Genomic DNA, 14,448 nt, shown 5'->3' on the forward strand with positions numbered 1-14,448 from the left:
CCTTTCTCAGAGCAAAAGGGAGTAAGATCATCTGCTTAAAGTAGGGCACCCCGAGGTTGATAAGAAGACTTTCATTGGAAAAAGATTTGAAAAACTCCACTAAGGACAAACCAAAGGATTGACAGCAGTGAGAGTCCCAGCAAGGTTTCAAATCACAGACATGTGTGTGACTTTCTCCAACAACCTTGGTTACAGCGGTGCAGTAACAGTAAAGGCTGAGCGTCCAGGGTTGGGTTTTTGTTAGGCCAGTGAATAAACAGGTAGAAGTAGGGCACAAAGGGTGGGGGTGATAACAGATTGCTCAGATGATATGCCACAGCTGCTGATTTAATGAAGCTACCTGCTGGCCCAAAAGGGATGGATAGATTAGGAGCAATAGATGCCTCCATTGCTTGCAAGTTCCTGACCCAGCTCAAGGGCAGGAGGGGGCAATATGTGGATATTAGTCCTCTGCTTTAAGTGGCCAGAAGGAACAGAAGTCCCAGGCTTGCTCCTCCTTCTCTGACTCCTCCTTCTTGGGAGAATGATGAGCAAAAAGCCAAGAAACTCATAGCTTATGCCAGGTCAAATCAACAAACAGAGGATAAAGCATTTCCTTTTTTTTTTTTTTTTCATTTGGTCATTTCTTAGTTTTTCTCACCAGTACCCAGTGGCCATGGAGAGTGTACGCTACTGAGTACTGTTTTATTCAGCATGCCTTCCCATAGCTATGGAGGGAGTCTGCCATGTGGAGAGAAGTCAGCTGTCACTATGGCAGGCTCTGAGCTGCCTGGTCCATTAAACCTCCTCTTACCCCTGGGCCACTGTCCTGAAGGACAACCAGGGACATGTCCTCCAAGAGCATAGTCTTTCTGTGATGTTGTGTCCATAGGTATGAGAAGAGGAGGCCTGGTCGGGGAGATGTCCCTAAATTCTCTGTGCCTGTGTGCAGAAAGGGAAAGGATTGCTGCACTCAGGTTGAAAGAATGAAGTGGGCTGAGTGGTGGCCCTGCAGAGCCTTGGTTTCAGGGCAGTGGCAGCATGGCGGGCTACTTGGCAGCTCTCTGGTGCTACAACCCCCTGGGGAAGGACAGCAGCACCTCTCAGCATGGCTGTGAGCATCCCTGCTCCTGGGTAACCAACTCACTCACCTGCAGGCTGGGGCATGCCCAGTGCTCCCTCCTGGACCACTGACATGATAATGCCTTGTGGGAGGAGCGAAAAGAGGAAAATGGGGAGGCAATTTTTCTTCACTCAAGAGAGAAAGTGAAAAGATAGAGACTGAGGGACAGGCAGGCTAGACCAATTCTTCACCAGTTTCTTTTTGTATCCTGGTACACGCTTGCCTCCAATGTGATCTCCAAGCAGTGGGAGAGAGAATGGGAAACCCACATCCCTTCCTGTCCTGGTTGCATGATGAGTCTTTGAAACCCAGTTCTTAGGCTGACTCCTGGCTGGCAATATGGGAGATGGGCATAAACCTGTAAGGTCCTGGAGGAGAGAACCCCAAGCGGGCTCCTCAGATACTTTTGTTTCAGGCACTGGAGCTGGGGATGTACCCCAGTATAAAGGGTAGCGAACACCATGTGGCTCTGAGACCATTTTATTCAGCTGATTTATTTTGTATTTTTCCAAGCCTTTTTTTCCCCTGAAGATACAATATGATAGGAAAACTCAACATACATTTTTCACTATCATTCCTCTTGGACCTAAATATGTATAAAAAAATTTTAAACCTAAGTGTTAAATTTTTAGGTAGTTATATTTGTTTATGTACATTTACTTCATTCCATAATGGGTTTGAGGCTGATCACAAATACACAAAAATATATATATATGTATAAACAACACCAAAAAGTATATAGGTATGCCAGTCAAAATGTCTAGGAAGTTGACTTCTAAAGTTACTTGCAGCTGTAATAAAATTTTCTTTTCTGGGACTAAATAGAAGCTGATTTCTAAAAAAACTCAAAGAAGCGAATGAAAATGGTTAGGAAACTTCTGAAAAAGAGCAATGAGGGAATACTAGATTTAAAAGATAATAAAATTCACATTACACATTCTCAATTAAAAGTGTGCTATAGGAGAATGAACAGACTGATCAACAGAACAGAAAGTTCAGAAATAAACTCAAATATATATAGATATGAGAACTGAGTATATGATATATAATAAAAGTGGCATATTAAATCAGTGGGGAGATAAATGGTGTAATAAGGAGCTGTGTAGAAATAAAATCAAATCGTGAGTTAAATTCTAAATGGCTCAAAGACTTAACTGTATAAAAACAAAACCATGAAAGTGATAGAAGAGAAGGATGGAAGAATTGTTTTATAACTTTGTAGTGGAAAAGGCAATTTTAGTCAATACAAAATTCAGAAGCCATAAAACAGAAAAGAACATTACAAATAAAATTATATAAAAATAAAAGTCCATGTGAAAAAAAAAACCATAAGCAACAGCAAGTGACAACACATTGGGAATCCATAGATAAATTGTGCAAATATGGACAAAAGGTTAATACCCCTAATCTGTGTTAGGAAAAGTCCAAGAACTTTACAGAAAAGAATTCAAATGATGTTGTAAATTTAAAATACTTATAAAACAAGCACTATATTTATTCACTTAATTATAAAACAACCTCATAATATGGGTACTGTTACTATCATGATTTATTCACCAGGCACCTAAGGTGCAGAGAGGTTAAGTAACTTGCCCAAAGTTACACGGCTTATAGGGGTCAGAGCCAGATAGCCTGGCTCCAGACTTTTTGCTTATAACCACCAATTTCTATAGCGAAAACTATGAGCAGCCAATCATAGAAAATATAAATTTGCTCATAAACATGAAAAGATGCTCAAAATCCTATACAGTAAACTAAATACAAATTAAAACTACAGTGAAATATATCATTTTCACTGTCCCTCAAAGCTGCTTTATTTATCTGCACTGTCTAGGAGCGGTAAGTTTTTTGACCTGCCTGAAGGCAAGAGGTTGGACCCAGTGACTGAAGCATTTAGTTTACGATTCTGTGTGATGTCTCAGTTTGTGAAGGCAAAGGACTGAATAAATCGACAGAGCTTGTTTCTTCTATTATAAAAGTAATAGTGCATAAAATACAAGGAAATACAAAGTCATGCTTAGCCTTGAGGAAAAAAAAATATTATTTACACTCATGATACTTCAAAATTACTCCATAAGCTGCAAATTTATTTCTGAAATGAAGTAAGTGCAAGAAAAAAATTAAATTGATATCTTTGCTTGCTTGTCAGGGTATGACAATGTGAAAATAGTCATTTTCACGTTTTCTATCTGATACATACTTTCACCTGCTAAAGACCGTTGGGGAATAAAGTAGCCTCCATTTTCTTTTCTCATATGTCATTAGCAAGGCAATCATCATGAGGAAAGAGTTAGCTTATTTTATATATTGTAGTGAAGTCATGGTTACCTCTGATCAAGGGTATTGAATTTTTGAAGGCAAAATGAAATCCAGAGATCCCCAGGATCATTCTTAATCTAATGCCTCAATCTTTACCGTCATCACTTCTTTACTCAGAGAAGCGCACAAATAGAAAACGCAACTGATTTGTAGTTATGTCCATTTCCCTCAGAATTAGATAGAAGCCTTGGCAAGAATAAAATGACCAAGCTGGTAGCAGTAAGGACGGGGAAAGAAGCAGCAAATCTCAGAAGTACCTAGTGCAAGGACACATGAGTAATCTATGATGTGGTGACCAAAGGGAAAATGTAACAGTCCTGCCATTCTGATTTTACCTTGACGAGTGTGAAGTATTTGAAAAGCTTCTGAGTGCTAATGCATTTATCTCCATATATTATTACTATTATTATCTTATCACAGTGGGCTCAGACCATGCATACCAACCACCTTGGAACTTGCTCTTTGCACATAACATCACGGACGTTCCTCCAGTTGAATAGCAAATAACCCCAACTCATTAATTGTATTTGTAGTTTCTTTTTCTTTCTTTCTTTTTTTTTTTTTTTTAAATGGAGGTATGGGGGATTGAACCCAGGACCTCACGCATGCTAAGCATGTGCTCTATCACTGAGCTGTATCCCCTCTGCTCCTCCCCCCAACTCATTATTTTTAAAAGTAGCAAAATATTCCATAATTTAGATAAAAATAATATATTCAACCATGATCCAACCTTTCTGCTTCTCTGCTCTTCCCCCAGATTGCCATATTAAAGATTTTTTAAAACATTTTTTATTGATTTATAATCATTTTACAATGTTGTGTCAATCATATTAAAGATTTTTATGTGTATTTTCGTTTTTCTGTAGAACAGATTCTCTCAGTTGCGGTTGGTGGGTCACATTTTAATAACTTTGGCTAGATTGTCCAAGAACAAATAATTCGTTTTCACACAAACAGAATAAGCATGCAGGGCTCCATACCCAATACTGCAGTGGGTGTTTTCGCTCATTTTAATTTTGCCAATCAGGTGGGTAAAACCCAGTATTGCATTCTTATTTTAAGTTCCATGTCCATAATTGTTTAAAAGGCTGAGCATTTTTCATGAGCTTTGTCCATTTTAACTTACGCTTCTGTGAATTTCCTGTTTGTATAGTTATTTCCCTGTTGGATTGCTTGTCTTTCCATTTTTTAAGATCAAAATGTGAGTGCTCTTTGTATATTAAGGATATCAACCCTTGATCTGTTATTCACAGACATTGAAATTTTTGTTTTGACTTAGTTTTATACAGCTAAAATCAACATACACTTACTATTTTCTCATGTAGTCAGCTGTGTATTGATTTTTTGTGGTTTCTGCATTTTTTTTTTTGACTTGCTTAAAGAAGATCCATTGCATCACTATGTTATTTCAAAATTATGGAAAAACCTATGAATTGGAACTCAGGGTGAATGAGGAAATAAAACATTAAAATTTAGTTTATATATAGTAATAGAAATATCAGTGTAATGACTGTTTGGGATGGGACTATAATCATGAAAGGAATGGAAAAGCCAAGTGGAAATTCAGACTAACTGGGATGGGGTGAGGGAAATGAGGAACACATTGTTCAAGTTGGCAAACATATGAAATGGGGAAGAAAATGAACTATTACAAGGAAAGAGATGTGATGAATGTAAAATGGGAAGAATAAAACCAATTGTGTCAGTTGCCAGAGTAAATGTAGACAGGCTGAATTTCATTATCAATCAGAGACTGTCAGATTTTGTTTAAAAAAATCCATCTGTAAGTTACTTGTGAAAATACATGTAAAACAAAGGAACAAATATATTAAAAATGAAGAGGTAAGACAAGATACATTGGGAAGATTCAAACACGGAGGAGGAGTTGTGGTATTATTGATACTAGTTTCAAATAAAGAAAATTTCAGGGTCCAAAACCTTATCTCAGAGGGGATAGGGAGAAAATAAAAATGGAGTTAGGGCTATCAAAGCAGTCAAGATTTGAGGATTAAGATTCTCTGGAGTGAAGGAAAGAGGAAAAAAGTAAGGTAATAGCGTGAATTACCTTTTCCTTCTAGGCATTTATCAATTTGTTGGAAAGACAGACTGAGAGGCTGACTATCTAAAGAGTTAGCAGCAGTCTTATGCCACTGAGGAGACAAAAACTGGGATTGAGAGCTCTTCAGAGTGGAGAACCTCAGTCCTTCATCTGAGGTCAGGAAGGAATATAACCTGGGTGTAAGGGGAAGCTAAAAACAGACCAGTGCTTACAGAAACCCAACCTAAAACAAGTTCAGTCCCTACCTGGGTTTAGAAGACCTATTCTAACTGCCTGCCAAAGTTAAAGAACCCCTCTCTGAACAATGAGAACAATACAGTATCCACAACATTTTTTTCCAGTGTCTAATATTCAAAACAAACAAAAATGACCAGGAATACCAGCTGACAGAATCAGGAAGGAAAAGATCTGGAAAATAAAAATCCCCAGTAACTCAAATACCCAGATACCTGTGATTAATACTTAAGAAAACAGATGAAAATATGGAGGATTATTCCAGGCAACCAGTATCTATAAAAAGAATCAAGTGGGAATTCTAAAACTAATAAAGTATGTGTAAAACAAATACTGAGTGAATAGAACATTTATGATGACTTATGGGTTTTCGGAAATAGGAAAAATAACACACAGAACAGTGGTCAATTGAGTAATTATTTTAAGGTTTTTGCATTATTTAAGAACTGATACTAGTAATAATTAGTATTAGACTCTATTAGGTAAAAAATGGGTGTTGTAATCACTAAAAGGATTTAAAGAATGGAATAACTAACGAATTTATAAGGGAAATAATAAATGTACAATTCCAGATTAGTCCAAAAGAAGGCAAGAATAAAGAGAAACCAGAATATAGAATAGATGGGAAATAAAAAGAAAATTGTAAGAGGGTAAATTTAAACCCAAATACATCTGAGTTACATTAAGTGTGAATGAACTAAATAGTCCACTTAAAAGACAGATTGATTAAGTAAAAACAAAACAACTTTATATGCTTCTTACCAAACAATATACTCTAAATATTGTCAGAAAGGAGTTTGACAGTAATAGAATGGAATAAGATACATACAGAAAACGATAGCCTAAAAAAACCTGGCTTAGTTATACTAATATCAAATGAAGCAGACGTTAAAGCAAGTAACATTACATTTAGCAATGATAAAAGAATCAGTACAAAAGATAACTTGCAGCTATGACCCAAAATAAGGTAGAAAATATAAATGAACATTTTTGAAGAGGTTAGAGATATAATTAAAGATACCATTTGAAAAGGCACCAAGACGAGGAAGATTTGGAACTAAATTCTATATAACCTTTAAAGAACATTCCTACTTAAGTATTTCAAGACCATACGGAAAAATCAGAAACCACCCAAATTTAATAAGGCTACAAAGAGAAACCTTATAAGAATGTGTGTGTGTGTGTATATATATATGTATGAATTTATGAATGTATTCCAGGCATGCGAGAGCAGTTTAATATTCAAATCTACAAAAAAAAAAAAAAAACCCTACATACATCAATAAATTGAAGGGGAAGGCTGATATCAATAGATGCTGAAAAGGTTTTAATCCTTGGTGGAAGAAAACATGTTAGACCACATACAAAAATTCTAGCCTGACTGAGGACTTAAATACACAGCAACAGAAAACAACAGTAGAAATGGAAACACTGGAAAAAATTCAGGAGAATATGTGTGCTAAGCTCCTTGGTTAGAACTGACCGACTCCTTTTTTCACCTTTCCCAGCTCCGCAGCCATACATCTCACAGACTCGAGGTGTAGAGCCCACTGACCCTCAGCTTTTCTTACATTCCTCATCTGCCGTACCCGACATACTGTCAGAGATCTCTAAGTGCACATCTCAGTGTATTCAATGCCAAGCACACAGTCGCTCTGCAATAAAAGTTTGGCCAAAGGATGAATGATGACCCCTGACCAGCTTCCCCACCACCATTCACTCCAGCCAGCCTGCCTCCTGGGGAGATGGCCGGAAGGAGCAGGAGGCAGAGTGTCTTACTGGAAAGTACTCAGGGCGCAGACTTTTGAGTCAATTGACCTGGGGTGACTCCTGCTTGTGAGCTGTGTCACCCTGTGCAACTTACTTCTCTGCAGTGTGTTTTCTCTAAGGAGCTTTGAACACTCCTGGGTCTCTGGTCTTTGCTCAGAAACAGCCCTTACTACTAGTGCTTGACTAAGCTTGACTAAGACAGGGGATGGGTGTCAGTGTGACTGAGGGTAGAAGATAGGTGACTCTCTCAGCGTCTGTCCCACCAATGTGACAGTGTACAAGGGTAAAGCTAGAGTAAACTTGACAATAGCTTGGCTTGATTCATTTACATTATTCTTGCTCATCTTTTGCTAATCGCATCTTCCTCTTGGACTATCTCAGTCCGCAACCCTGGTTGCACCTGAGAGTCACCTTGCCCTGCCATGGACCAATGAAATCAACCTCCCCAGGGGTTCTTATGAGCAGCTGGGACTCTTATGAACTACTAGTCCTTCATTCTCTTGGTCCTAGTAGAGTGAGTCCAAGATAGCACAGGCCCAGAAACTACAAGCATTTGTGGGGAGCAAAATCTGTTTCCCAAGAAGGAGGTACATTCAGCTGTAAGAGCAGAGTTTGGTGCTGGAAGCTTAGAGCCAGCCCTGCCGCTCGTTGGAGAGGTGACCCTGCAAGCCACAAGCCTCCTCCTGCTCCAGTTCCCTAATCCTTCACGTAGGCACAGAATAAGATCTCCCATTCTGCCCACCTTGGACTGTAATGTGAAGTTCAAAATGGAAATAGGTAAGATTTTGAACAGCTCTGGGAATCATACAAATGTGCTTTGTTAGTGTTCCCACTAAGCATAATCTTTGCTGTGCACTAGCTGTGGGGTCTCGCATGGGCCATTTCACCTTTTGAACCCATTGCCCCATCCATAAAATGGAGTTACCGACTCTGCAGATTACACGGTTAGCAGCAAGGCAAACAATAGGGACTGAAAAAACACAAGATCTACTATTATTATGCTTGCTATTAATTTGCATTTTAATCATTTCAAAACTGGGGGTAGACTCACACGAGTCCCTGATGTCAGCCTGCCATCAAATCCCGTGGTTTCTCATGTTAGCAGACACTCGCACCCACGTGGCCGTAGGCAGGTGCAGCGTTTCCGCTTTGCAAGTTTAAAACAAATCCCAGGGACTCTCTGGTTATGAACCAAGCCTGCTGAGGTGACAGGTGCAACTGACGTAGCTGCCTGGGAGCTGTCCCTTTAGCTCCTGCTACGTGGGCCTTCCTGACTGTTAGGTGTATGAGAGGTCAGTACTGACGACAGGGGGAGGTGTGTGATCCACCGAAACGAAGCAGGTCGAAATCCCCTAGCACTGTCGTATCATAACAGGAGGAGGCACGGTCACAGGGGTGCTAGGCGCCCCATGGCCAAGTCCTGCCATCATCCTGTCTTCACCTTCTCCCTGTGAGTTATGGCGCTTGGTACCTTTCTCCACACGCTACAAGCTGTGTGTTCTCCGGGATTGGACTTCGTATTCTTATACTGACCACAAGTCCAGTGATGATCAACATTGAGGTCTCTGGGAAACTCAAGATTTAGAAATTTAGAAACTCAAGTTTAGTGAATTTGAAAGTGAGAGATGGGCAGAGTTTTTGAAGGTATGCCGTGGCCCAGTTATTCTCAATTCTGGTTCTGTTGGAGTGTATGTATGTTCTTACCTGTGCAGAGCAATACAAATTTATGTTGTCAGCCAGTGACATTAACAGATTTTTCTTTCCTAAAGCAAATCTAATAATTACTAAGTTACAACATATCTTAAAACAAAACAATAGATTGAGGATGTCAGGGTTCAGTGCAGCAAAACAGAACAAGTCTACTTAGAAGGCATGAACTTTCATTTCAAATGAGATTTTGAAATACTGTTCCCACTTACCCACTGATATAGTCCAAACAGCTATTATTTTCAGAAATGCCTTAGTTCTGGAGTTGAATCGGCTATGATGGATGGGGTTCTGGATGGCAACGTAGCGGTCCAGCGAGATGGCACAGAGGTGCATGATGGAGGCCGTGGAGAAAAGCACATCCAGGTAAATCCAGACAGCACAGAGCTTGCTAGGCAGAGGCCATCGGTACCCTATGATGCAGAAGGTTAACGTCAGTTAACCGCCTTGTCCTCCTGGTGTGTAGAATCTACTCTGCTACAACGGTTTCTGTCCTAGCGAAAGGCACAGGTAGCAGCAAAGGGCAACGCAGCATATTTTCAATATTTCAAAAAAGCCTAATAACGACTGTACTTAACTACAGTAAGATTGCACTGGCTGATGAGCACAAGGTTTGAAAACTTCTTGTGGCTGGAATCATGCCGGTGTGTTGTGGTTAAACTCAGGTTGTGTCTCTAGGATTTCCTCCACCCGACAAAAATCCACCTCTTTTTTTATTGATAATGACTTAGGTCAGCAGTTACGATGTACTATGGATTCCTCTACTGAAGCACCTCTTGCAGTGTACTGTCATTATTTATTCAGATATCTTTCCCACATTGTAGGTAGCCTGAGGTTAGGCCATCTCTTAGCCATTTTTACAACTGCTCAGTCTTGTACAGTGATGGCATTTAGTAGTTTCTCAAAAATGCTATTGATGTGAATGAATGATAAAAAATCCAGATTGGGAATATGTCTTTGTGAAAATGAAAAAAAAATTAGCTAATAATGCTTTGGGGGTTAAACTTAAATTTGGGGGTGAGGTAGGGGGAGAATGAAGACTGGTGAAGAAGAGCATGGTATTCTTGTCCTGAGAGCTATTTCAGGGCAGTGGTGCTCAAACTTTAGCTAGCCTGAGGATCTCCTAGGTGGTTTTTAAAATGAGAGGGCTGGACCTCACCTCAGGGGGTTCTGATTCTGTAAGTCTGCAGCGGGGCAGGAGGATTTGCATTTCTAACAGTTTCCCCGGTGGTGCTGATGCTGCTGGTCCAGGGGCCACAATTGGACAATGGCTGCTGAGGGCAGTGGCTCTCACCCAGGGCTGCACATTAGAACTGGCTGGACAGCTTTTCTGTAGGTCGTGATGCCCAGAATGGTGGGAGGAGGTGGGCCCCCCAAACATTAAAGTGATTTAAAGCTCCCCAGAGGATTCCACTATGAGAAGCACTGCTGGACCTCACCTGCTATAATAGGAAGGCAGGGTATGCCTTACGGACATATAGTTTCCTGCTTTTGTTTCTAGAGGGCGATCAAACGGTTATATTAACCTTAATTCATTTTAATGACAGTCTAAGCAGTGGTGTTAGATCTGTGTGCATGAGAAGGAAAATTACTAAGACCACATTTACTTCACCACATTTCAGACCCACAAAGCTGAACAAACTCTCTATTCACAAAGATACTCTCTTCCAAAATGCCACCACGGATATTTGCAAAAGTAAAGGGTGCAGGATACAAGCCTGACTTAGTGCTTTTCATTCTGACTGTATGCAAAGAGCTTGAGCTAAAAAGGAGAGCCTTTTCTTAGCAGCGCCTGAGGGGGAAGCCACGCTGTGCCTGGTCGGAACTGATGTTGCCCTGGGAGGAATTTTCTCTGAAAGGAGGCAGCCGCAGGCTGTAGTCTGGGTTTCCGTGAAGGGAATAATGAGGGGGGCATTTCCTTGCCGCCCAGGGGAGGACCCGTCTAGGGAGAGGCGCATCTCTGGGCACGAACCTGCTGTGCGCGGAGCGGCGGCCGCCAGGGGGCGCCGTTGCACCCTGAGCCGGAGGGGCCAGGCAGGCGTCGGTTTCCTAACCCGGCTGGCGGTGCCTGCGCCCAACCCGCCGCTCGGGGTACCCCCGCCCTGCCACCGGGGCTTTGGTTTCCGGACGGGCCCTCTGGGAGTCATTTCCCACTCCTGAAGTTTGTCTTCAACAGGGCGGGGTTTTATTTAGGAAGCGGGGAGCCTTTCCAGGATGTCTGGGAGATGACGGGCAAATTTAATCAAATCATCCCGGTGTGACATTTTGAGTGGTCCAGCGGGGGCTGGCCTTGCGTTGAGTATTACCGACCCTGTGCAAACCGGATCTCGCGCTCCCTTGCTCACCCCCTACGCCCTCCACACTCCTCGGGGCTGGGTGGATATTTTCTTTTAGCCGTTAAGACTTGGCCAGAAAATCCTCTCTGAAAAACAGCGCTCATAACCTGTTTTTCTCTCTGTGCGACTACTGGTGTGCCCCTGTCAGCAGTCTCAGTACTTTCTCCCCCCCTTTTAAAGGGGGAAATCTGGCTGCTTTACTCATAATTTGGAAAGAGGATCACATTCAGCTTCCCGCTAAAGTGGTCCCAGTGTTTGCTGACTTGCTGAGAGGTTTGACTCTTTCAAACTCTGTTGAGAAGAAAGCAAGATTAATCTCTTCCCATGTGTTTCCCACCCTCCTTCAAACCAGACGGGAGGAGTTTATGCATATGCATTTTTAAAGACTTGAGGGTATAATTCAAGGGCACACTTCCAAATTAGCTTCTCTGGGCAGGGAACAATTAAAACTGGAGGAATTCATTTATTCTAATGGAGACTCTGCATATTTTAACATTAAACCCACTGCACCGCTAATGTCCTCCCGGCAAATGTTCCAAAGTAATTGGGATGGTTTTACCACTCCATTAGAAGTGCTGAAAACAGCGTGATAAAGATAAGACTGTCCTCTCTTGAAGCCTGGAATATTTGGTTGGGAATACAAAGGAGTGAAATCCAAGTGGATTCAGAATGATAGATACATTATTGCTTTATGACTGGATTGGGACCTTTATAATCATTTCCACAAAGAATGTACATGTTTTTAAACACAGCACTTTATCTCCCCACGTAAAATGTACATGTTTCAGAGCACAAGACTCTCCAGAGATCAGATAATAGGTTATCTGACTTTAAATATGTGAAACCCCAGTTGAAGAGTAAAATTTAAGTAGCTTAACAGGGTAGACCTTTGTCTATAAAGAAAGCCTGGCATTTGATTTGTCCTGTGAGCCCCGGCTCATCTGCTAATGACATGCACATGCTCTTGTTCCCAGCATGGGTACAGCTGGGAAGCTAATGCCACTCACCATAGAGGATGGTTAACATGGACACAGGCATGACAAGGAAACCCAGCAGCATATCAGCTATGGCAAGTGACATCAGGAAGTAGTTGGTGGCGTTCTGCAGCTTTTTCTCTAGGGACACTGCCATGATGACAAGTATGTTTCCAGCAATGGTCAGAATAATCACTACAGCTGTCAACAAAGCAGACCAGTTTTTTTCCTGGAGATGAAGTAAGGAGAAGCAGGGTGGTGAGAGACAACCCTCACAGGAGAGGTTGGTTCGATTTTCCGAGTCCACTGTCCAGTTAAATGCATCTGAAGTGTTAGCTTCTCCAGAGTTCAAGTCCTTATTATACAGCCTTGTGTCATCATGTAATTGCATTAAGGAGTTCGTCGCTGAGCTCAAAGAAGTGTTTTCTTCACAGAGAATATCCATTTCTAAGCTGGAACTTGTAGTCGATGAGGTGTAGAAAAACTCACGAGTTACAGGGTCTGCTCAACGACTCAGCTGTTTGTCCCTGTGAGCTGTCACACCGAGGCTGGCAGATGTGCTGAGCTCCTTTGGTTGGCTTTTTTCTCCCATTATTACAATAGAAGTTAAATAATTGCAGTAGCTTCCTGACATTTCCTTCCTTCACAGTTTTAGTAGAATCCTCCTCCTGGTTTTATTTATTTGTTTTTCTCCAAAGCAGGGTCAAAAATCAGAATGAACTTTTAACATAGAGGTTTCTGAGTTTTGAGCATTTGGGAAGAAAAATGGGATCCTGGCCAAAGAAGAAAAGTTTTGTAACTACCAGGAATCTCACTCAGCGCTGTCTCACTCAGTTGGTTATGCTGATCATACTAGTTTAGCCACAGCAGGATTAAAATAGCATGCAATCCAGAGCAGGGGGGCTGTAGGCATTCTGCCCTAAGAAAGTCAGTTACAGATACATCCAGGGTTAATCCCATAGTAGCTGGATGTACTTTGGGTTACAGTTCTCAGTTGGTCTTAGGCTGAATTGCCACGGCTGCTGTCAGGAATTTCCAGCCTGTGTTACGTTGCTTAGTTAATCAAAGACAGAAAAAGTCGTAAGCAAAGATTAGCAGACAACTTTGCATACTAGAAATGCTCACTGAAATGGTGACATTTTGGCCAAGCAGCCTTTCAAGGCAGAAAGAGAATTACACAGCAGTAAAATACAGCAGCATGAGAACTTACACGGGTCTTCAGGGTCCACACGCTAGACACACTTGGCTGTTCTGTGACTCGCTGCGTCTGTCCTGATAATTAAGCCAGCGGAGGGTCCCTTCTCCCTGAGCTTCCTCCTGCACAATATGATAGTAATTTGATTTCTGTTTTGCTGACTTCAAAAACTGCCTGGGAGAGTCGAGCCAATTCCAGCACTGCAAGGTCCGTGCCGGCTTCCTCTGCCCCCGCTCAGCCGGGTCACCCCCTCCCGGGGTGGCTGGCCTCAGCCGGGCACACATAGAGAGATCATTCACCAGCCCCTCGCCAAGTCGCACAAAAGAAATCTCACGGCAAAGTAGGAAGAGCTGCCTGCACCGAGGGACTCGTGGTTTCCACGGGAATGGACTTGCTCTCCGGCTGCCTCCTTGCCTTCATCAGACCTCCCTCTGTCTGTGTGTCATAAACTGCAAGGTAGCAACAGCCAGGGAGGGCGGACCAAACAGGCTTTTTTTTTTTTTTCTCTCCCTCTTTTTGCTACATATTAACATTGGGAAGTTTTCCTTTGTGTTAAAAAAGAGAGAAACAGGAGAAATCGCCTTGTGTACAGATTCCTAAGGCAGGTAAGCCCCACTGTGATATTTTTCAGGGTGAAGGGTGACGAGAGGAGGGAAATGAAGCCAGAAATGGTAAATCCTGGGAGCGCCGGAAGCACGCGGTGCTTCCACGCAGAGCCCACTGTGCTGGGGCTTCAAGTGTAGCTACTGATC

General features: G+C 41.9%; 1 protein-coding gene across 2 annotated transcripts in view; it reads right to left on the minus strand.

Annotated features, from left to right (window-relative positions):
- The window catches only part of HTR2A (5-hydroxytryptamine receptor 2A), a 53,087-nt gene extending 38,882 nt beyond the window's left edge, over nt 1–14,205 (minus strand). Inside the window, exons 1-3 of one of the 2 annotated variants that reach the window (XM_032496147.1) lie at nt 13,712–14,205; nt 12,535–13,274; nt 9,404–9,604 (exon numbers count right to left, since the gene is read on the minus strand). In XM_032496147.1, coding sequence (XP_032352038.1) covers nt 9,404–9,604; nt 12,535–12,946 — 613 coding nt within the window. In that variant the 5' untranslated portion in view covers nt 12,947–13,274; nt 13,712–14,205. Of the gene's footprint in view, nt 1–9,403; nt 9,605–12,534 lie in introns of both variants that reach the window. The other variant, XM_032496146.1, reaches the window with a different exon arrangement.
- Between the last annotated feature and the right edge of the window lie 243 nt (nt 14,206–14,448).

The sequence above is a fragment of the Camelus ferus genome, chromosome 14 (genome assembly GCF_009834535.1).
Source record: "Camelus ferus isolate YT-003-E chromosome 14, BCGSAC_Cfer_1.0, whole genome shotgun sequence".
In the NCBI taxonomy this organism is placed as follows: domain Eukaryota; kingdom Metazoa; phylum Chordata; class Mammalia; order Artiodactyla; family Camelidae; genus Camelus; species Camelus ferus.